At 43.2% G+C, this 23,079-nt stretch overlaps 1 protein-coding gene across 3 annotated transcripts in view; it reads left to right on the top strand.

The window, feature by feature from the left end:
• The window catches only part of MBOAT2 (membrane bound O-acyltransferase domain containing 2), a 108,695-nt gene that overhangs the window by 62,675 nt on the left and 22,941 nt on the right, over nucleotides 1-23,079 (top strand). For 2 of the 3 annotated variants that reach the window (XM_055540990.1, XM_055540991.1), the window contains exon 4: nucleotides 13,289-13,384. In XM_055540990.1, the coding sequence (XP_055396965.1) occupies nucleotides 13,289-13,384 (96 nt within the window). Of the gene's footprint in view, nucleotides 1-2,522; nucleotides 2,738-13,288; nucleotides 13,385-23,079 lie in introns of those variants that run through there. The other variant, XM_055540992.1, reaches the window with a different exon arrangement.

Consider the following 23,079-nt stretch of genomic DNA (forward strand, 5'->3'; position numbering starts at 1 on the left):
TTCTTTCCCTTGGGTCAAGGGTTTCTGTCTGAAGTAGGAAGAATATGTTAACGTGGAGATGAAGACAATACAAACACACATCCCTTGGAGAATAATGCTGTTACTTTGGGTGTTGCTGTTACATGTGAATGTGTTAGAATAAGAAGGAATTTGCACAGGTGGACTCAGGTAATGGGGCTGTACCATAAAGAAGGCTGAGGGCTGAAGAATTGATGCTTTCAAACACCGTGCTGTTTACATAAAATATGTGGTTCATGTTGAAGTTTTGTGAGAAAAAGGTTGCATGAATGGTGTATTTCTTTTTCTTTACTTTTGGGTAAGAAATGAGGAAGTTGGGGAAATTAGGGCTTGCTGAATGCTGAGTCTGCCTGTGGTGTATTGTTATAGTAAATACCTAGGCTTGATATGGGCAGGTTGTCTTCTCTGTGTTAGAAACAGTACGATGTAATAGAGTGTTTGGACTTGAACTTTGGAACTTGAATGGTGGAATGACTTCTGTGTTCAGTCACTTTGTTGAGTGCTGTCTACAAATATTCCACTTAACTGTCCCTACAGTGTTGGTGGTGGTAGTCATTCAGTCCTGTCGGACTCGTCGTGACCCCATGGACTGTAGCCCACCAGGCTCCTCTGTCCATGGACTTCTCCAGGCAAGAATACTGGAGTGGGGTGCCATTCCCTTCTCTAGGGTATCTTCCCCATCCAGGGATCAAACCCAGGTCTCCTGCATTGCATACAGACTCTTTACTGTCTGAGACACCAGGTCATTATTCACTGTACAGAGAAGGAGAACGTAGTTCCAAGAGGTGAGGTCAGTCAGACCAGTAGCAAAACCACTAATGATCAGTCCTGGACATTTGTGAAATTAATTTCTGTGGTTATTGCTGATTTATGGAGATTCTTTTAAAATTTTCTTTTTAATTAGAGGAAAAGAGAGTCTCACCTTCTTACCAGATAGCATAAACAGCCTGGGTTATTTTTTGAAAGAATAGCAAGCATGTTGGAGACGTAGTGACTGGGTTTGTCTTAGTCATCATTAGAACGCAGTGTTGGGGTCTTTTTAAAAGGCTTTACCTCCCAGAGAAATATTTGAATAAAGTGATTTTATTCTCTCAATAATCTACCTTAATTTAAAATTGTTCAGTCTTTTGCACGTTCCATGCTTGAGGCTGATACTTATTTAATTACCTAAGTATAGACTTTAAAGTGCTACTTTAATGTCACTTGACTAAGAAAAGACTTTTAAATACTGATACATAAATTTGTATAGGGAAAAGACAGTGATCCCATCCTGCTTGCTGCTGCTGGCTTATTAAACAGTTCTTATTTAGAGTAGGTATGGAGAGAGAATCAGAAGAGGGCAAAATATTTGATGACCTGAAAAACGGTAGAGCATTTTGCTGAAAGGGTGTTATAGGCAGGTGAGCCTGGGCACCTGTTTCTCTCAAAAGTGTGAGCTTTTGCTTACACTTAGTGAAGCCCAGAGAAGAGATGGGATTGCTCGTCTTTTCCTGGCCTGGAAATTAATCTTAGTTGGTATGATAGACTATGTGCCTTAGCAGGACTTGCCTTGGGAAGAAGGTAACAGTTTCAGGATGGGGTTGGCACGATCTGCCTTTCAAAGTTTCAAGAAGTCTTATATAGAACTCATTTTGTTGGAGCATAGCTTCATTTCAAAAACATGAATTATTAGAGTGCTGTTATTTAGAATAGTAAAAGATAATAGATAATAGTACAAGATAATAGAATAAACTTTTTTCCTTAGACATGAGAGCTTTAGAAAGTGTTCAGAGAACAGACTTAAAAACTTGAAAATAAAATCCAACGAAGAAAATGATAAAAGTTAAGAAATGAGTAAGATGGAACCCCAAAGGACAATGGACAACTTTAATTACAAATAAATTACTCTTAATAGCTAAACCGCCAGTGATATTTATTAAACACAAATGCTAAGGTGCTTTCCCATGCGGTCCTTACAGCCACCTGTGCTGTAATACTGTATCTCAGCTTTATTGTTGAAGAAAACAGAGATTCAGAGACCTAGATGCTTTCCCCAGGTTTATACAACTGGTCCCCAGCAAGCTCAGAATTTGAAACCCAGTCTGTTCAGCACCAAAGCCCCATGCAGCCAGCTGCTAAACTCAGCTCCCCACTGACCTTCACAACATGCGGATTTTCCATGGGAAACAGGCAGTGTCCTGTCCATTTTATTTCAGGGTTGTTTTCCTTCATTGATAATTGGTGTGTGTGTGAGTAATATAAATTAATCTTAGTTTGAAAGCTGAATTGGGAAGCTAACGTTCTTTAATTTTAATTCTTGGGTTAGTTTGTTAATTTGTCCAGACTTGGCAGCTGAGCAGTGAAGCCCGTGGGATAAATCCTCACTTCTTCCTTCATTTCCCACCACCCCACCGCCGCCTGTATTCGCCATCACCTTGCTTCATCAGCCTCCTCTCGGGTTGTGTGAGGTGTGGACACCTGAAAGGCATTTGAGACCGCCCCTGGCACGGTCAGCTCTCAATGGGTGGTGGGGATGCCCCGCTGTCCTTAGCTCCTCCCCACCCCTCCAACCCCTCCAGCCCGCCGTTGCTCTGTAGCTCCAGCTTCCTTAGATCGCCGCACACATTGTCTTCCTTGCTGCCCTTGCTTTGAAGATCTTCACAGAATGAACTGAATCACCTTTTTCCTTTTCTGCTTTTCCACCTATGTGGTTTTCACCCCGAAGGGTAATGGAAGAAAGGTAAGTGATCGTCTGTGCAGGTGGGAAGGGAGCTCAGCACCCTTTCTTACAACATGCAGCCCCTGAAGCGCCAAGACTGACAGGTTCCTGGTCTTCCCGTCGGGAGGGGCACCGGGTCTCTGACTTGGAGGGTGGTCGTCCCTGGGGTTGCAAAGAGTCGGACATGACTGATCGACTAAGCGCAGCACAGCACAGCACAGGAAAACATGAAGCCTTTTATAGACTTTATAGTTTTCACGGTTCTGGTTTTAGTAGCAATTAGAATAGACTGAAATTTGGATGCATTTTTGTGAGTAATTATCTTTCTCAGTTTAAGATTCTGTCATTACACTGACTGCCAGAACAGTTTTTGATGTTTTTAAAACCTTTAAAACTTCATTTCTGTGTATTTATTGATTTCAGGACTATCTAATCAGATGATGTTTTTAACTACAATCCAGATGTCTGAAATCTTGATGTAAACTATAGAAGTCTATGCCTTTTTTTCCCCTTTTCTTTTTCCTTTTGGCCAAGTGCAAAGCGTGTGGGATCTTAGTTCTCTGACCAGGGATTTAACCCATTCCCTCGGCAGGAAAAGCACCGAATCCTAACCATTGGACCACCAGGGAATATCTATAGAAGTCTTTGCATTTTGAGCAATAAAATCATCGTGCTTGATACCAAGAGCCAATACCCAATTTTATTTCTATCTTTGAGTCAACTTTGGAAATTTTCTTTATAAAACACCAGTAAGTGACTTCATTATGTTACAGAGACAGATGTGGGAGCAGAGTTAGATTTTATAAAAGAGCTGATTAGTCGCCACGTGGTTTGGGTCCTTTCTGTCGTCTGTAAACAAAGTGAGAAAGAAAAGGACCCAGTGCCCTCATGTATCCATGTCTCGGTTTGTGGCTGGTCTAGTGAATACAGCTGAGCTCCTTTCTTGTTGTCATGAATAAGGCTTTGTAAAGAACAAACACAGCCCCTCATGACTTGTATTGTGCTTGTAACTCGTGGAGACCTTGTTGTTCCAGGTGAGAGAGCTCCTCAGCGGGGAACCCAGTAAGCCCTGTCTTCCGAGGAACAGCAGTTTTATCAGGGAATGTAGATGACCTGCACGTCTCCAGGAAGACAGGAAGAGAGAATCGGGAGTCTCCCCATCCAGGGAGAAGCCCAAGTGGGGACCTTGGGGAGAAGGTCCCTTCACCCCAAGAGTTGCACAGTAGCGACTGGGAACAGAACAGGGGCCTCTGAGTCTTGTATGAAGATGATGTGGTGGCTGGTTTTTGCTGGTAAAGCAGCTCGTTTTATAAAAGTGTTTTAAAATTCTTCTCTTAGAGTCACAGACTAACAGAGCTGGTTTCCAGCCACAGAGCTCAGCTCATGCTCTGAGTGAGGGCTGGCAGGCTTGTCCCACCCCGGGGGCTTTTCTAGGTGTGGATATATTTTCAATTTTTAGAACTTGAATTTATACACCGCCCCCCCCCCCGAAATCATATTTCCATACAAGCCTACCAAATCCTACTTGAACTAAAATCCACAAATTTTCTCACCCCAAAGTAGCAATAAAACTGGTCAAAACCATGTTGGGCTCTGAAAATTTACTCAAAGCAAACAGCAATTCGAGAAGCTTTTATTTAAAAGAAAACTGTTGACCTTTGAGTGAGAACAGTGGGAACGGCGGTGTTCCTGCCTGGGCTCCCCTCCACCCCTCATTCCCTGGCAGAGAGCTCTCCTGGGGCAGAGACAGCTGCAAAGACCGCAGCTTTGGTTGACTCGGTTCGGGGTGGAAGGCAGAAAACCCGGGCAGTGGCTCACAGGGGACGCCTCTAGCTCTCCCCTCCTGAGGATTTGGTCTAACATTTAGCAGAGCGATTCTTGGCAGCGAGAGAGCCATGGAGAAACTAGAGAAGATACTGATACAACCATGGCTGCCTGGAGACTGCCTCCATGTCAGGGGAAGTCTGGAGGGCCTGAAGGACAGAGGGTGGGCTTGAAACCTGCTGGACTGTTGGACGAGCTCTCAGACCCACACACCTGGAACCCTCAGCAGAAGCCTTACTGGTAGCGAATTTTTAAGCACAAGCCCTGACTAGCCATTGACTGACCACTGAGATTACAGACACAGGGGAGACTCCTAGAGTAAGGCTGAAAAATAAAACCATGAATTTAAAAATCGGAGGGGAGATGTCAGCCTCTGTGTACCATGGGTAAGAGAGATGCAACAGAAACAGCACACTCCAAAATCACTGCAAACAGTGACCGCAGCCATGAAATTAAAAGACACTTGCTCCTTGGAAGGAAAACTGTGACAGACCTACTGTGTGCTTAATTGCTCAGTCATGTCCCATTTTGGCAATCCCTATGGACTATAACCTGCCAGCCTATTCTGTCCATGGGATTCTCTAGGCAAGAATACTGGAGTGGGTGGCCATTCCCTTCTCCAGGGGATTTTCCCGACTCTGGAATTGAACCTGGGTCTCCTCATTGCAGGCAGATTCTTTACCATCTGAGCCACCAGGGAAGCCCATGGCAAACCTAGACAGTATATTAAAAAGCAGAGACATTACTTTGCCAACAAAGGTCCCTCTAGTCAAAGCTATGGTTTTTCCAGTAGTCATGGACAGATGTGAGAATTGGACCATGAAGAAAGCTGAGCACCGAAGAATTGATGCTTTCAAATTGTGGTGCTGGAGAACGCTCTTCAGAGTCCCTTGGACTGCAAGGAAAACAAACCAGTCAATCCTAAAGGAAATCAACCCTGAATATTCACTGGAAGGACTGATACTGAAGCTGAAACTCCAAGCTGAAACTCCTTTTGGCCACCTGATGCGAAGAGCTGACTCTGGAAAAAACTCTGATGCTGGGCAAGATTGAAGGCAAAAGGAAAAGGGGACAACAGAGGATGAGATGGTTCGTTGGCATCACTGACTCAATGAACATGAATTTGAGCAAACTTTTACATATGGTAATAGTAGCACAAAGGACACAGAAGAAAATGGAGCTGTATTGGAGCCAGCTTGCTGTTTTATTAGAATTAAGTCAGCGTTGATCTGAACTAGGTTTCTGGCCTGAGTGGCCAGGTGGACTATATTATGTAGGAAATGGGGTGGCTGGGGAGAGGCAGCTTACTGGGTAGGGGGGGGCTTTCTTTGCATGTTACATTTGAGAGGCTTCATTAAATATTCATGTGGGAACAGCAGTCAGACAAGTGTGGTATTCAAGGTAGAGGGTTTCAAGCCTTCAGTGCAATGAAATTCAGAAAGAAATGTGCCTGGAAAAGAGAAGAGGACTGAAGCTTCATTTACCAACTGGTCTGGAGTCACCAGCTAGGAAGAGACCAAGCCAACTTTCCAGCCCAAGCCAGTTTGAACTCCAGAGTCGACTTCTGTGTTTTCTTGATATGCTCTAATTTATAAACCTGACTTTTTCTCCTTAGTTTCTGCAGCCGATATAGTATGAGGTATTTTTTAGTTTCTCCTTGGAAACCCTCCGCACTTGCTGTCACATCCCCATCTTAACTTAGAACTTGTTTCTTCCTGCTACATGACTGCTCCTCTGACTCCCAGCCTTATCTCTTACATCCATCCTGTGTATGGGTTAGTCTCTGTTACTTGCCTAAGAACTATTTCACTAGATCACTCTTTGCTCAGAAATCTTTGAACGCCTGCAGGAGAATAGCCAGAAATACTCAAGACACTCATGGCCCTTCCGAATACCCTGAACCCTATTTTATGCACTAACTTATTTCCTGTAGTTTCTCCCAGTTTTCACTGGTACGTGTCAGGCTGGCCACTCCTGGGTCTGGGCATTTAGCCTCACAGGGAGGCATCATCTCCTCTGTGTCGCTCCTGTTCTATATTTGTGGCTACATCCACATCAGCGTCGTTCCGGGAGGAGCCCTCAGTTACTTCCCTGGCCTGCAATGAACATCTTTTCACACTGCTTCCGTTCTGCTCTGCCACTTTACAGAATGCCTTCTCTTTGTCAAGCTCAGTGCCAGGCTCTCATAGACTCAGACGTCTGAAATCTTCAAGGAGTGCCATCTAGGGAAGGGTACAACATCTAAGAGAACAGTTTTCACAAGATGCGATAAAGATGCTCTAAATAGACATGGTGAGACAGGGGTGACTGGCATCTCAATAGCTAATCCTGGAAAACCCAGCACTGTCACTCACCATTGGCTGTCAGACGCTGTGGCTGTGCTCCCTGGCTTGATGTCAGGTTCCTGCAACGGAGAAGTCGTATCTCACTGTTCTTTCTGTTCCTTCTATAAAAGGCAAGTGTATTGAGTTAAAGTGAGATCTGTAACAGACAAAACTCTACGAAGAGATAAGGCATGTGATTTCAAAATGTGAAGAGTGGTTACTGTATATCTTTACGAGAATGTGTTTGTAAATGTGATAATAATGGAAGAGGGCTTCTCTTGTGGTTCAGTGGTAAAGACTCCACCTGCCAATGCAGGAGACACAGGTTTGATCCCTAGGTTGGGAAGATCCCCTGGAGCAGGAAATGGCAACCCACACCAGTATTCTTGCTGGGAAAATCCCATGGACAGAGGAGCCTGATGGGCCGTAGTCCAGGTGAAAGTGAAGTCACTCAGTTGTGTGTGAGTCTTTGTGACCCCATGGGCTGCAGCCTGCCAGGCTTCTCTGTCCATGGGATTTTCCAGGCAGGTATACTGGGGTGGGTTGCCATTTCCTTCTCCAGAGGATCTTCTCGACCCAAGGGTCGAACCTGGGTGTCCCACATTTCAAGCAGACTCTTTGCTGTCTGAGCCACCAGGGAATCCCGGGCTGTAGTCCAAGGGGTCCCAAAATGTCGGACATGACTTGGCAGCTAAAAAACAATAGTGGAAGGAGCCTTTCAGCTTGGCTTAAGAGGTCACCTAGTTAGATAGTTGATACTCACTCATTGGTTACCTGAGGATAAACTTAACCTTTGGTCCTAATACCTTAGCAGAAACAAAGTATCTTAGAATGTGTTATTGTGTACAAAGTAAAAAGAGCAAGAAATGTTAAGGATTGCATTTACTAAAATTCCATGAAATTGATAACTGGACTTTTAGAATAAGATGCAAGTACTATCAAAAAGATTTTAGAAACTGATGTTTTAATGATGGTTATAAGACTAAATTTTGAGGCTTCCAGTAATTATAGTAGATTCAACACACACGTTGATCTGAGACTCAAAGAGGCTGAAGCTGGAACCTAAGTGCTGGCAAGGCTGGTGCTATCGAGGATGGGCCAGTCTTTCCTGACAGGTGCAGGGTGGGTTGGAAGGTGGCATCTGGGGAGCAGAGCCTGTGTGCAGGCTGTGCAGCTGTGGACGGCTTGGTCCTGGTGATCCATACTGGATCCTTTGAAACTATGCCTGTATTACTTTCGTAAAAGTAGAGTGAGATGAAAGAAGTGCCAAACTCACTCTGGGTTGCTGGTTTTAGAATAACAGCCTCATTCTCAGGTATGCCACCCCGTTGAAAATGAATTCTTCAGGTTGCCACGCACGATAGCCACTAACTATAAACGAACAGACTTGATTAATCATAAATTTTTAAATAAGAAACTTGAACAGTTTATAAGCAGTCAGTCTTTCCAGGTCCCTGCTGACTTTATCAGACTTAAGGTCCTATTTTGAAATATACCCAGAAATAGAACACTCATATTTTGTTTTATTTCATTCGCCTGTAGGTCCCAACTGTCATTATGCCTAATAGTTGTGTTCGTATGCACATGACTGTGTGTTTGTATTTAAAGGCATGGGACTGGATAAAATCCTTTTGGAAATGGATATAAACGGAGAAGAGGACTGAACCCTGGAGTCCCAGATTAAGAAGGAATCTGCAAAGGAGATTATAAAATTTGTTTCCAAATAATTTAAAAATCAACTTTCTTTAGGTAAAAATTACCTTAAACAAAGTAGGACCACCGGTTCAGTGAGTTTTAACAAATGTCCAGACCTGTGTAACTACCCTCCAAATCCAGACGCAGGACACTTCTTTCATCCTCGAAGGTTCCCGCATTCCCTTTGTAATCTTTATAGCCCAGCCCCCTGCAACCTGTTCGCTCTCTGCTTTTTACCACCTTTGATCAGTTCGTCTGTTTTAGAATTTCATGTAAATCGAACTGTATAGTAAGTAGGGCTTCCCAGGTGGAAATCCCATGGACAGAGGAGCCTGGTGGTCTACGACCGTGGGGTCCCAAGAGTTGGACACGACCAGGCAACTAAGCACACACCACAGTTAGCCCTCAGATGTGTCGGCCTTTGCTGAATTGGGGCCACACCCACAGCCCCCTGAACTTGAGCACCCTGAAAGTGATGAGTTTCGTTTGACTTCAGCACATTAAAACAACGGCTCACTTATAAGTTTTTGTCTTTCTCTCCATCAAGATTTTGAACCTTTTGGTGATGTTGCCTGTTTTCCTCATTTGGGAAGAATTCTTTTTCAGTTCTCGACATTTCAAGCTCATTAATTCCCATAGTCCCTGAGCACTTTGTTTTTCCCTGAACAATTTCCACTTCATATCTAATATCTAGAGAATGGGTATTTTAGATGTGGTTTCTCTTTTTAAAATGGGGCTGTAATTCAACACTTATATTTGAATGAATAATAAAATGTTCTCTCTGGAACTCTTCAAATCTTGTTGATTTCATTTTGTTATAAAGGATGATAGTATCAGGATGCTTTTAAAACTGCACAGAGCAGAAATCCTAACTCATAGTGGTATAATGGTATAACTCATAGTGGTGTAATGGTAACCAGTGCAGAGAGATTCACCTTTCCAGGGAGAAGTCATGAGGCGAGGCAGTTCTTGTTGATTAACTCAGCAACTCTGTTTTTATGAGGGCATCAGAAAGTTCTGTATTTTGTTTTATTTAGCTTTTCTGCTTCACCATCTCACCAGATTGTCTGTAGGCTAGCTGGGCTTGATCGACATAGCAGTAGCAAGGGTCCCGTGTTGTGTTTTGCCTAGCTGCTTACCTGTGTCCGACTCTTTGCAACCCCCAGGTTGCCCACCAGGCTCCTCTGTCCAAGGGGATTCTCCAGACGAGATTACTGGAGTGGGTTGACATGCCCTCCTCAGCAAGTGTCCTACTTGCTATTTAAGGAGAAAGCCTTTCCAAAAGCTCCGTGTCATGTTTCACTGACTATACTTAAGTTTCACGCCCACCTGTAAACTGTCCGTTGCAGGGAGTACGAGACCACAGTGACTGAGTTAGATGGTCAGTCTCCCTCCCTGTGTATCTGCCTTTTCTAAGGGAGAGAATGAGGGTTCAGAAGTAATGTCACTTTCTCAAGATCACACAGATAGGAAGAGTAAAAAGTTGATGGGGCCATTATTTAAATCTCAGTCAGGTCTGCTTGGATTTTATGTGCACGTATGTTTTTCTGTTTGGAGACATTCAGTGAAACATACGCCCTGACCTCAGCACTGATGAGAATACCATGCATGTACATATTGGCCTGTATGTCTGTTCTCTTCTGCCGATGCTGAACTTGACAGATCAGAGGCTTTCCCTGTCACCTTTCCCTGCAGCCTAACTCAAAGATAACAGTGAAAATGTGGTGCTCTTTGGTATCGCTTAGGAATGCATTTCAGTTCTGGATAATAGGAAAAACCCAGCACGTCAGATTTTTTCTGGACTTGGGTTATTCAGAGCCAGTGTAGCTGCTCAGTAGTGTTTATTAAAGAGGCAGGTGTCTTTCTTGTTCTGTAGTTCTGTCCTTCGCCTGTTAGCTCACTACTTCAGGGTGCAAGGTGATCGCTGCTACAGCCCTCAGACCCTTTTTCTGGGCAGAAGGAATTCACACCACACCAGCTACATGTAGCCCCTCTTTTTTCTTTGATTCTACAGAATGCTTTCATTGATTTTTGACAAACTCATAACTAATCCATGATCACAATTCAATCATGAGTTGACAGAATTAGACCACAGATTTTTCCGGTTCAGTGAAGAAGTTGCTCACATCATGGGCAAACAAATGTGGTTCAGTTAATGAATGTTGATTGATATTTTTGCTTAATGTTAATGAGTAAGTTGAAAGTGAAACACTAAAGATACAGAAACTTCTGTATCTTGACACTTCGCTCTTTTTGTCCATAATGTGAGTAAGAGCAACTTCTTTGCTGAATTGAGTAATAGTTTTTGAATGCTAGAAGAATAAGATTTTCTGGGGTTTTTTGGGCGTGGAGGCCAGTCACAGTGTTACAGCTGCAGGTCATGACATACTTTTAAAAGTTTAACCTGTATTGTTAGCATTCTCTTCATTGCTTCTGATTCGGGTCAGCAAACTTCTTTCATAAAGAGCCAGATAGTAAATATTTTAGGCTTTGAGGGCCTTGTTGATGCTGCTGCAACTATTCAGCTCAGGTGTTCTGAGGCAAAAGCAGCCATAAACAGTATACATGTAAATGGCCATGAGTGTGGTCAAACAAAATTTGATTGACATAAGCAAAGCAGGGAGCGAGATTTATCCTACAGGCTTTGGTTTGATTATTTCTGGTTTGAATAATCTGTTTGTTCAGTCGGTAAGTCTTGTCTGACTCTTTTGTGACCCCATGGACTGCAGCACTCCAGGCTTCCCTGTCCTTCAGTATCTCCTGGAGTTTGCTCAGATTCATGTTCATTTAATCTATAGTGTTTGCCAATTTTCAAAGTGTCAATACTTGTACACCACTAAATTTGGCTTCCTATATTGAATCATTTTTGCATTTATCCAATAAACCCTGCTTGGTCAAGGTATCTTATTTTAAATTACAATTAGTTTTAGTGTGCTAAACTCTTACTAAACATTCTTTCAGTTATCTAGTGCAGACTTCTTTGCTCAGGAATAATCCAAGTAGATCAGAATTACCTATTTGTCTGAAGTTTGAAAGGACCCTTTCCTAAAACCTCCTGAATGGTCTATTTGAAAATACATTGGTGTTTTTTTTTTTTCCCTCCTATCGATTTTTTCTATATTATATATGTTTAGAAAGTCCTTCACTGATTTGAGGACATCTGAATATTTATCCACAGCTCGTATGTGTTTTAGTTTTATACTGTACATTTTAGTATTTTATCCATCTAGGATTGTTTCGATGAAGGTATAGCTCCATTCACCCACCCAGATTGTTTAACTTATTAGGCGATAATCCATTCACTCCTGCTAATATGCATTGCAGCCTTCATTTTACACAGTAGTATATATTCTAGAGTCTGTTTGTGAATTTCTGTTCTATTGATATGTAAATTATTCCCCCAGATGATGTTTTTAAGTTTTTAAAAATAATTAATTATGTACACAATGGAGTATTACTCAGCCATTAAAAAGAATACATTTGAATCAGTTCTAATGAGGTGGATGAAACTGGAGCCTATTATACAGAGTGAAGTAAGCCGGAAAGAAAAACACCAATACAGTATACTAATGCATATGTATGGAATTTAGAAAGATGGTAACAATAACCCTGTATATGAGACAGCAAAAGAGACACTGATGTATAGAACAGTCTTATGGATTCTGTGGGAGAGGGAGAGGGTGGGAAGATTTGGGAAAATGACATTGAAACATGTATAATATCATGTATGAAACGAGTCACCAGTCCAGGTTCGATGCACGATACTGGATGCTTGGGGCTGGTGCACGGGGATGACCCAGAGGGATGGTATGGGGAGGGAGGAGGAAGGAGGGTTCAGGATGGGGAACACGTGTGTACCTGTGGCGGATTCATTTCAATATTTGGCAAAACCAATACAATATTGTAAAGCTTAAAAATAAAATTAAAAAAAAAAAAGTAATTATGGCTGTGCTGGGTCTTTGTTGTTATGCGTGGGCTTTCTCTAGTTGCAGCGAGGGTGGGGGGCCTGCTCTCTAGTTGTGGTCCCGAGCTTCTCAGTGTGGCAGCCTCTCTCGTTGCAGAGCCCAGGCTCTAGAGCGCAGGTTCACTAGTTGCAACACGTGGGTTTAGTTGCCCTGCAGGATGTGGTGTCCCTTACATTGATGGGTGGATTCTTAACCAATGGACCACCAGGGAAATCCTGATGTTTTTAATTATTGTAGCTCTCTCCCATACATCTTAAGACTGAAAATTATTAAACATTTATGTTTATAAAATGTGAGTAAATACCACACACTGTTTATGATTTTAGATGATCGAGGACAAGTTTTAAAAATACTCTTAAGAACTTGTTTGATGTGTGTTTCAACCAAATATCTTCATACTAGATTTTGTTTTCTAAAAAGAAGGAAAAATAAATAGATACCAGTACTTACCATATTCAGTTTTATGTTGTGAGCATGACTTTCAGATACATAATCTGTTATACGGAGGTTTTTCAGAAGGAAAAAATGAATAAAAGTAGGAACTAAATGTGTTTGCTGTTGAAAATGATACAAAATTCAAGGAAACTGAAGCAGACACTATAAAGAGTTTTTACAATTTATCAAAGAAAGCCATTTGTGGAGTAGATCTCGTGATGTTTACAATTTTTGAAACATATCATATAGTTAATATGTTAGTTTAAAATATATTCTTTAACAAAATGAATCTTTTTATTTCGCTAATCTAGCTTGTTTTTGTTTTCCAGATACTGTTTCGTGTTTGCTTTGGGATACCTCACAGTATGCCAAATCACTAGAGTCTATATCTTTGATTATGGACAGTATTCTGCTGATTTTTCAGGGTAAGATGAAAACTTTGATTCAAAAGTCTGTTTATCTATCCTAACATGTTGGTTGAAAGACAAAATATAGTTCCATTTAGTAGTTCAAATGAAAAAGTCTTTTCGTTTAAAATTCTTTTTGTAAATTTAACATTTTTCTTCTTGGAAAGTGGTCTTTTATAGTGATGTGTAAGTCACAAAAATAACCTTTTTTTTAAATTGACTTTTGTAAAATTTCTGAATATATTGGAATAAAATTTGTTATATTATATGCCAATATTGAATGCATTTTCTAATTCTGGGCTTCCCTGGTAGATCAGACGGTAAAGTGTCTGCCTGTAATGCAGAAAACCTGGGTTCGATCCCTGGGACAGGAAGATCCCCTGGAGAAGGAAATGGCAGCCCACTCTAGTATTCTTGCCTGGAGAATCCCGTGGATGGAGGAGCCTGGCAGGCTACAGTACCTGGGGTCGCAAAGAGTCGGACACGACTGAGCAACCTCACTGGTTCTAATTCTGTTAGAAATTTTTGGAGTCACTTAATAACTATTGAAAATCAGCCCCTTTGAGCCTGCTTCCTTGCTGCCCTTCTTTTCTTCTTCTCCCTCCCGCCCTGCCTCCCTCCCTCCCTCCCTCTCTTCCTCCCTCCCTTCCTTCCTCCCTCCCTTCTTGGAATCCCGTTTGTACAGTGTCTCCCCAGCTGCTGTGTAACATCTGATTGCTTGTTCGTGCTTCTTCACATACCATGGGACTGTCTTTGGACGCAAGTCCTTGGACTAGCTTTGTCAGTCTGAATTTCCATGAGAATGCACTTGAACATGTATTTTTCTTTTATGCATTCCACATCTATGAAATGTTTTACATTCTAATATTCAGTATTATAGTGAGTGGTATAAATAACTTCAGGCTTTTTTTTTTCTTCAGAGGAAATTTAGTCCTTCCTTGGTTCTGGAAGGGTCTTTTGCCTGTAACAGAACTGATTGAATGTCTCTTATGAGATAAATGCAGTCCAAGTCCTTAAAAATGAACTTGTTCACTGTCTTTATAAAGGGACACCTGCTAACATCTGCATACTGGGTGGGGAAGTTGAAGATAGAACTCTCCGGTGTATATATCAAGCCTGGCAGTTTTCTCTGCTGAAAAAGACACATAAGACCTGCTTTTAAGTAGGCCTTGAGTTATCTGTACAGGATAAATAATGACCAGTAAATTCAGTGGAAGGATAAGTAAGTGGAAAAAATAAAATGAAACAAATCATGGCATCTATGAATAAATTGTTGAATACTAGAAAAGAGCCAACATTGTGTGAGCTTAAAGAAAAGTCACTATTATAAAACAGGAGAATTTCAGAAGATGAATTATCTTTTTCTCCTTAATGATATCAAAGTGGATTTTACTTTTGTTAAATAGATTTTAAAACCAGACTTGGATAAAAGACTATACCTAAAAGAACAAATAAAACCAAGACAAAACAAAATTTATTAAATACACTAAAAAACTAGATAGTCAAATTAGCAATATATTGAATATAATTGAGAAATAACCTGACATACAGAAGAAGAGAATAGATGTTGGCTATCAACTTGTAAAGGACTTCCCTGGTGGCTCAGATGGTAAAGCGTCTGCCTCCAATGCGGGGGACCTGGGTTCAATCCCTGGGTCAGGAAGATCTCCTGGAGGAGGAAATGGCAACCCATTCGAGTATTATTGCCTGGAAAATCCCATGGACAGAGGAACCTGGTAGGCTACAGTTCATGGGGTCACAAAGAGTCGGACATGACTGAGTGACTTCACTTTCACTATCAACTTATAAACTGCAGGAATTCTTAAAGCAAAAAGCTATTAGCAGAATCAGTATGTGTATTGGGCCACCTTGAATCTTGATGAACTTGGAGAGGTAGCCTAGGTCATGTGTTGTCATCTTAGTGTAATGAAAATAGGAACTAGCTATGTATATTTTTAAACTGCCACATTTACTAAGTAGTTTAATATAGCAGATTTCAATTTATTAATAAGAATTGGTAGAAGTACAAATTTGTGTGATCCAGTGTTCACTGGAGCTTCATAACCCTGTCTTCATTTTTATCTTAGTCATTACCTTTTTTATTTCCCTTATCTGCTATTCTAAACTCTTATCACTCTCTAGCTCTAGGGGTGGGCTACCCACTATCAAAGCACATTACTCCGTTGACTTGACATAAAGCAAGTTTATTTCTCATTCACACCCAGCCCACTGAGAAGGGGGCCTCTGCTCCCCACAACCATTCAGGGAACCAGGCTTCTTTCTTGCGGCCCCACCTCCTTCAGGGTCTCTAGAATCCTCTTGATTAAATCGAGGGAACGGCGTGTCCCGTAGTGAGCTGAGCCCAGAGAGAGCATGCCTGCCCTCCACTTTCTCTCCCATTCTGTTGGAAAAAACTAGTTACATAACCCCACAATTTAGAGGATAGTGTACATTAAGAACAATATGCATGTGATAGGATCTTAAGTATTTCACTAAAATAAAAAATTTTCACTTAAATATAGTTTAAAATATTTAAGTATGTTGAAGAAATGCAACATAGTGTTTTACAGATGGACAACCTGATGTAAAACTCCCAGTTTAATATTTAATTTTTATCCACTAGGAGAAAACATCTGAGCATCATCAGTGAACTGGTACAAAGAGATAAATCAGCTCAAGGAGACCATTGTGGCTGAACTAAGTTAGAGTGCTCCCTTTTGTTTTAATGCGCGCAGAAGACAAAAGAAGCATTTAGTAAGCCCTGAGTGTTACAACACATGAGCACAAGCGATCCTGACTTGCTCCTAATTAGGGTAGATATGGGAGCCATCCAAAGTGGTGTTGGCAGTCTGAGGAAGGTAGAGCTGAATCTAGTGACCCGTTCTTTGTGCTAAGCTCTCCAGTGCCCTGAAGTAAGACACACAGGGAATGAAGCCAGGCTCTTGCTGAGGAATCACGTGGGAGCTCTTCTGTACCAGCCAGTGTTACTTGCAAAAGGTGTGGAACACTGATATTGTGTGTGTGTGCATGGGTGTATGTGTGTGTGTGTGTGTGTGTGTGTAGATAGAGAGATAGGCTCAAGATACATTTAAAATGCTGAATAGATAAAAGGGACTCGTCTCTTAATAAAAGCTTCTTTTTGCAGAAAGGTTGAAAGGCTAGGTTGTCAGCTGACATGTTGGCCTCAGGAAATAGGTAGAAGAGAAGTATAAAACAGTTAAATAGCTTTCCTTTATATCAGCAATAACTGGTTAGAAAATGTCATAGATAAAGGATCAGAGTTTCAGAAGCAATAAAAACAATGAAATGTTTAAGGAAACATGTAAAAAGAAATGGAGGGACCTTTGTGTAGACCTTTTGGTAGTAAACTATGAAGCTTTACTATAGGACATAAAAAAGACTGACGAAGCATCTTGTTTATTCAGAGAGTAACATTCAATGTTGTAAAAACAGTCCTTTTTCTCTAGTTAACCTGTAATGCGGTGGAGGTTTTGAGGGAAATTAGGCAAATTGAGAAGTTTCCCTAAAAGTGTTTGAAAGGAGCAGATTCAGTATTAAAACATATACTGCTTGTCAAGCAGACATCATTTGAATATTGTAGGACTGACATAGGAATAGCCAAATCCAAGAAGCCCGCGTAGAGAAACAGATCTCTGGATCTGGGATATAAATGTACAGAATGACAGTGCTGGGACTATGCGTCAATGAGGAGCGCCCCTCAGTTACTCAGAAAAAGAAAGGTGAATGCTTGCCTTCTTGTAGATGGAAGCAGGAACAGATTTGGGGGGACAGGAAGGAAATGAATTCTGATTGGAATATGTTGATCTTTGTGGAGCTGAAGTGTTGGTTAATGCATCCACTAAAAAAAGATATATGTGGTATCTATTTTAAAAGATACATATAAATATATATAAAAGATATATATTTCCCATTGAAATCAAGAATACATTTTAGAGCTAAGCACAGAGCATCAGATACTCAGTCGGTATCTTATTACCGGCTGCCCTGTGTGTTCGTGCAGTTACCATTTTTTTGGGTTGGCGCGGTACGTTTTGCTGGGGGCTGAGTACTCTGTAGGTGACTGTCCTGTCAGTAGAAGAAGGGAGGGACTGTTTGTTCTAAAAGCTTCATTCTGGCTCTCTGTGCTCATTGAGCTGAGTCCTGGAACGGCCCCTGGTGCTCTCTGCCATGCCCAGTAACTATGTTGTGAATAGTGTTGGCATAAATTATTCAGCCGATAAACCATCCATAGTGTTCTGCGTGTCCTGTTTCAGCCGGTGGGGGGGGTGTCTCCTGACACCTTGACCTACATTTGGTTAGGGAGTGCGTTCTGCCCAGCTGCTACTCATGTAGTTCAAGTTCCTGGGAGAAAACAGGCACGGTCTCTTACAAGGTTTGCTTGGTCTCTTCCCCTCCCTACCTGAACCTTTCCCCCTGATTGTTTTTTCCAATTTATTTATTTTTAATTGAAGGATAATTCCTTTACAGTATTGTGTTGGTTTCTGCCATACATCAGCATTTTCCCCTGACTTTATGTTTGTTCACAAAGCAGTGTGGTATAATGATACTTATCAGAGAGATCTGCAGTGTTCCCTTATGACTCTAAAAAGTTGATCAGTTCAGTTGCTCAGTCGTATCCGACTCTTTGCGACCCCATGCACTGCAGCACGCCAGGCTTCCCTGTCCATCACCAACTCCTGGAGTTTACTCAAACTCACGTCCATTGAGTCGGTGATGCCATCCAGCCATCTCATCTGTCGTCCCCTTCTCCTCCTGCCCCCAACCCCTCCCAGCATCAGAGTCTTTTCCAATGAGTCAGCTCTTTGCATCAGGTGACCATAGTATTGGAGTTTCAGCTTCAACATCAGTCCTTCCAGTGAATATTCAGGACTGATTTCCTTTAGGATGGACTGGTTGGATCTCAAAAAGCTGATCACTGGCCCTCAAAGTCCACGCCGTGTGTGCCAGGCCTTGCCTCTCTGCCCGCCTCGTCTGATGCTGCGGTCGCATAACTGCTTCCATGTCCTCATGCTTCTTCTACTGCCCATAGGCTTCTCCCTACCAGAAACACCCTTCCCAACCTGCCCACGTGTCCAACCTCCTGGCTCCTAGAGGCTCAGATGAAGCAGCTCCTGTTCCAGGTGTTTCCCCATAAACTTGCTTAGTTTCTTTGCATGTGTCTTCAAACGCTTGGCCCTTAACACTTTTCCATGTAGCTACTCGTGTACCTGTTGAGCTCCTACTTCAGTGAGCAGGTTCCTTCAGGGATAGTGCTTAGCAGTTAATTATTGCAGCCATCCAGTACCTTCTGCTGAGCAGTGGTTCCGGTATCTATTGAACGAGGGTTTTATCAAACATTGCTGTGCCTCGGATACTGTTCATGGCCTTTGTCCTGTTGCTGTTTTATTTAATCCACACAGTGGCTTTATTATCCCCATTTTATAGATAAGAATTTGGAGGCTGGGGAGTTAAACAGCTCCCCTGTGTCCACAGTTGATGAGTAGTGGAGTCAGGACGTTTTCTGGCTCACGTGTCCAGCTGCCTGTCCACACCTCTCTGCCCGGTTATCCAGTCAGCATCTCTCACTGAACTTGCCTGACCCGGACTTCCCAATGCCCCTGCCCTGTTCTTCCTGCATTTCTTCCCAGCCAGCTCCGTCCTTCTTGTCCTTTCCTCTGGTCAGAACCCTTGGTGGCCTCAGGTCTCAAGCCCTGATTCTGATCCACTGTCGAACAATCATCAGGTCCCGCTGTCTTTGCCATCAGAAGACGACTGGGATGCACTACGCCGGGTCTGTGCTGTCATCCTGCTCTGAGATGCCGTCCTTGCCTCCTCTTACCCCCCAACACCCCACAGCCCTCTCTACCCAGGAGCAAATATACCTATTAAAAGCTAGTGAGTGCCCTGCCTGTTGCCCTCCACGGTCCCCAGTCTCTCTTGGGTCTCAGCCCTGTCCTCACAGTCCCTGCAGGAGCCTCCTAACTCTGACCATCCCGACACGTCTGTCTTCAGCATCTGTCCTGTCTTTACTCACCGGCTCCAGCCACATCCCCGTCCTCACTAGCCTCCCAGCAGGCCAGGTCAGCCTCCCCTGGGGAGGGGTGCTGGTGAGCCTGCCTCTGCAGGGCTTGGTCCCTGACTCACCTTCTCTGTGAAGCATCACCCCTGGGTGAGGCCAGTCCCCACCAGCCTCCTGGCACTCCTCTCCCACCCAATTTTGTTCTTCTGCTCAGCACACAGCAGCAGCTGGCACACTGTGTATTTACCTCTAAGTTCAGTTGTTATCCATCCCTCCCCTGTACACAAATGAGAACCCTGTCTCGTTCACAGCTGTGTCTCCAGCACCTGGTACCTTGTAGGCGCTCATTAGACGCTTGTTTTCAAAATGAGCGGGTGAAGGGCCTGGATGGATGGATGGATGGCTCTCGGAAGCCTTTTCCTCCCCTCTCAAGGCGCATTCCTTTGGCTTTAGGTCCGAGGGGTTTGTTGGTTTCATTGGGTTTTGCTGTTTGCAGACGAGCCCCTGAGTACTTTAGACATACCTGAAAGCGGACAGGTCAGTTTGCTCTGTTGTCAGGCCCCTGTAACCTGGTGGCATGCTGACCTTGTATCTTGTGTGTGTGTGTGTTGCTCAGTCGTGTCCAACTCTTTGCAACCCCATAGATGGCAGCCCATCAGGCCTCACCGTCCATGGCATTCTCCAGGCAAGAACACAGGAGTGGGTTGCTGTTTCCTTCTCCAAAAGTAACTATAGAAAGAAAGAAAGTGAAGTCTCTCAGTCGTGTCCGATTCTTTGCGACCCCATGGACTGCAGCCCACCAGGCTCCTCCATCCATGGAATTTTCCAGGCAAGAGTACTGGAGAGGGTTGCCGTTTCCTTCCCCGCTTGTAGATGCTCGTAGTTGCTTTGTAGCAGTATCCTTAGAGTTTAGCAGTCTCCTAGAGATGGCAGAATGATTCAGAAAGAGATTGTTCTTTTTCAGCATTCATTCTCTAGTGATGTTTACCTAGAGTTTGAGTTTGACTGCGTGGCAGAACTAAATCCTGTAACTCTCATTGTAGAGAAAAAAGATGGTGTGTAAAGGTTTTAGTTGAATAAGAAAGTCAATTTGCATCTTTTTAAAAAATTATAAGAAGTCTAGAGTCTCTTTAGTTCTTTATGTCAGATGGGTATATATTTTTTTATATTACCTGAAGCTGTTTTATCAATTAGGTATTTATTTTGAATAGCTAGATTCCATATTTTTCCAGTTCCAAGTAGAGTGCCGGGGGAGAAAGTGTCTGTAACTCCACCTCAATCTAGTGATGTTGCTCTGCACAAGGTACAGGTGGCTCCATCCAGGCCCCCCTTTGCTGGATGAAGGCACTGAAGCCAATTGCTTGCCCTCTCCCATCTGCCTCGCAGCCTCCACCCCAGGGAAACAGGAGAGTCTGGTTCACAAAGGGCTGGCTCAAACTTTTTAGGACCAGGAAGGCGATTAAATAGTGAATGCGAAGCAAACAGGTAGTTAAAATGTCAATAAAGGTGTAAGTGAAAACTGTGAGTCACTCCTGTTGTCCCCATTCAGGTATTCACGAGCACAATGCACTGTTAGGAAAACCACCCCAGTTGGTCTCTTTGTAAACTGTGGGAGTGTTTTCATTTAGAACCATCTTCTCTGCACAGGAGGTTCTGTGTGATGGGTGAGGCCAGTCCTCCTCTCCTTTCAGTCAGCTCTGTCTCCTGGTCTCTGTCCTGTGCTTGTGCTGGACTCATCTGCCACCTTCCCCTCCGCTTGACTCTCCTGAGCTCTCATGAGTTTGTTTATCCTGTGCCAAACTTTTTTTACTTTCATTTATCAAATACTCCTTCATAGTCACTTCGCAATAATTTTGTCTTCTGTCATTTTATTCTCACATTCACCACTCCCTGACCCCAGCCCGTGACAAGTTGGACCAGAGGCTGTGGAATGACCACCCCTTTAAAACCAAAGGAAATGTTCAGGCTTAATGATTATCTGTTAAGGAAACAGTAGGTGATGTGAGACGTTTTTGCAAACCAGTCAGAACCTTGAGCCCAGTTACTTTGCAGGTAGAGCTTTCCAGGTGGCACGGTGGTAAAGAATCCACCCGCCAGTGCAGGAGACATCAGTTTGATCTCTGGGTCGGGAAGATCCCCTGGAGAAGGAAATGGCAACCCACTCCAGTATTCTTGCCTGGAGAATCCCATGGACAGAGGAGCGTGATGGGCTACAGTTCATGTGGTCCACAGAAGTCGGACATAGCTCAGTGACTGAATGCGTGCATGCACGCACACACAAACACACACAGCAGGTACCGAAGGTGCAGAGGTGAATAGGGCAGGGTTTCTGCTGTTAAGTAGTCCATGGGTTTCGTGGTGACCAAAAAATAAGCCAATAATTACAGAACAGTCTGGTGACTGTTTTAAAGCACAGAGGAGAGTGGACATGAGGGAGGGAGTCTAATCAACTTACATAAGGAGTGATGGGTCTTGAGTGGGCACTCACAAGGTTGGGTTTACATGGTAGTTTAGAAATATTCACCCAGCACATATCCTGGGCCAGGCACTGTGCTTGGTGCTGGAGGGTCAGTGGTGAAAAAGACCATTCGCTCCCTGTCGCATGAACCTTCTAGAGTGCAGACAGCTTTTAAAACCCCTCCATAACTAGGTAAATGAAGCATCCGTGAGTGTGAGAAATTCTTTGAAGAAAGCAAAAGGAAGCTAAGATGAAGTGAAAGGTGTGTGTCCCATTTGGGCAGAGGTGGCTTCCTGGGGGGTACAGCTGCCCACAGGCCTCTTGTGCAAAGTGACGGTTAAGCTCAGACTTGAAGCAGGAGACAGGCCGCCCTTGCAGAGCAGCTCCAGGGAGTGTGGTCTGGGTGGAGGCCAGCATTTGGAGAGAGTGGATTATTTGTATGTATTCCGCCTTCTTTTTCTTCTCCTTCTTTTTTAATACTTATTTATTTGTGTATGTTTGGCCGTGGTGGGTCTGCATTGCTTCGCGGGCTATTCTCTAGTTGCGTCAAGCAGAGCGTACTCTCTCGTTGTGGAGCACGAGCTTCTCATTGCGAGGACTTCTCTAGTTGCAGATCACAGGCTTAGCAGTCATGGCACACAGGCTTCATTGCCCTGTGGCATGTGGGATCTTCCCTGGGCCAGGGATCAAACCTGTGCCTCCTGCACGGCAGGCAGATTCTTTACCACTGAGCCAAACTGGGGAAACCCTGCTTCCGCGTTCTCTCCGCCGCCGTGAGGGAGCATAGTTCTTAGACCCAGCAGTACAGCCTCGCAGCACCCAGTCCCCCAGCTCAGCTTGCTTTCATGAGAGCCTGCACTCTGCACGCCTGGGTCTCCCAGGTGACTAGTGGGCACAATGAGAGCGTGCATTCAAAAAGCACATATAAGTATTTGCTTTTGGGGGACATCCGATACACATGAACTGAGCAATTTAGTATCTCACTGAGTTGAAAAATAAATTTATTATTTTATTGGTTGTTTTTATGATGTTTTAAGGTGATGTGAGAATTAAAACCAGAGCAAAGGGTATTTTCTTATTCCTTTTTGAGCTAAACTATGAAATGAATTTAGGCAGGTGAGAAAAATGATCCTTTTCCCCTGGAGAAATCGAAGTTTCAAGGAATTTTTTGTAATCCTCAAAGGCATGTAAACTATCTTCCAAGGTTAAAACGGCAGCTGGCTGTTGAAGGCAGCC

The sequence above is a fragment of the Bubalus kerabau genome, chromosome 11, assembly GCF_029407905.1.
Source record: "Bubalus kerabau isolate K-KA32 ecotype Philippines breed swamp buffalo chromosome 11, PCC_UOA_SB_1v2, whole genome shotgun sequence".
NCBI lineage: Eukaryota > Metazoa > Chordata > Mammalia > Artiodactyla > Bovidae > Bubalus > Bubalus kerabau.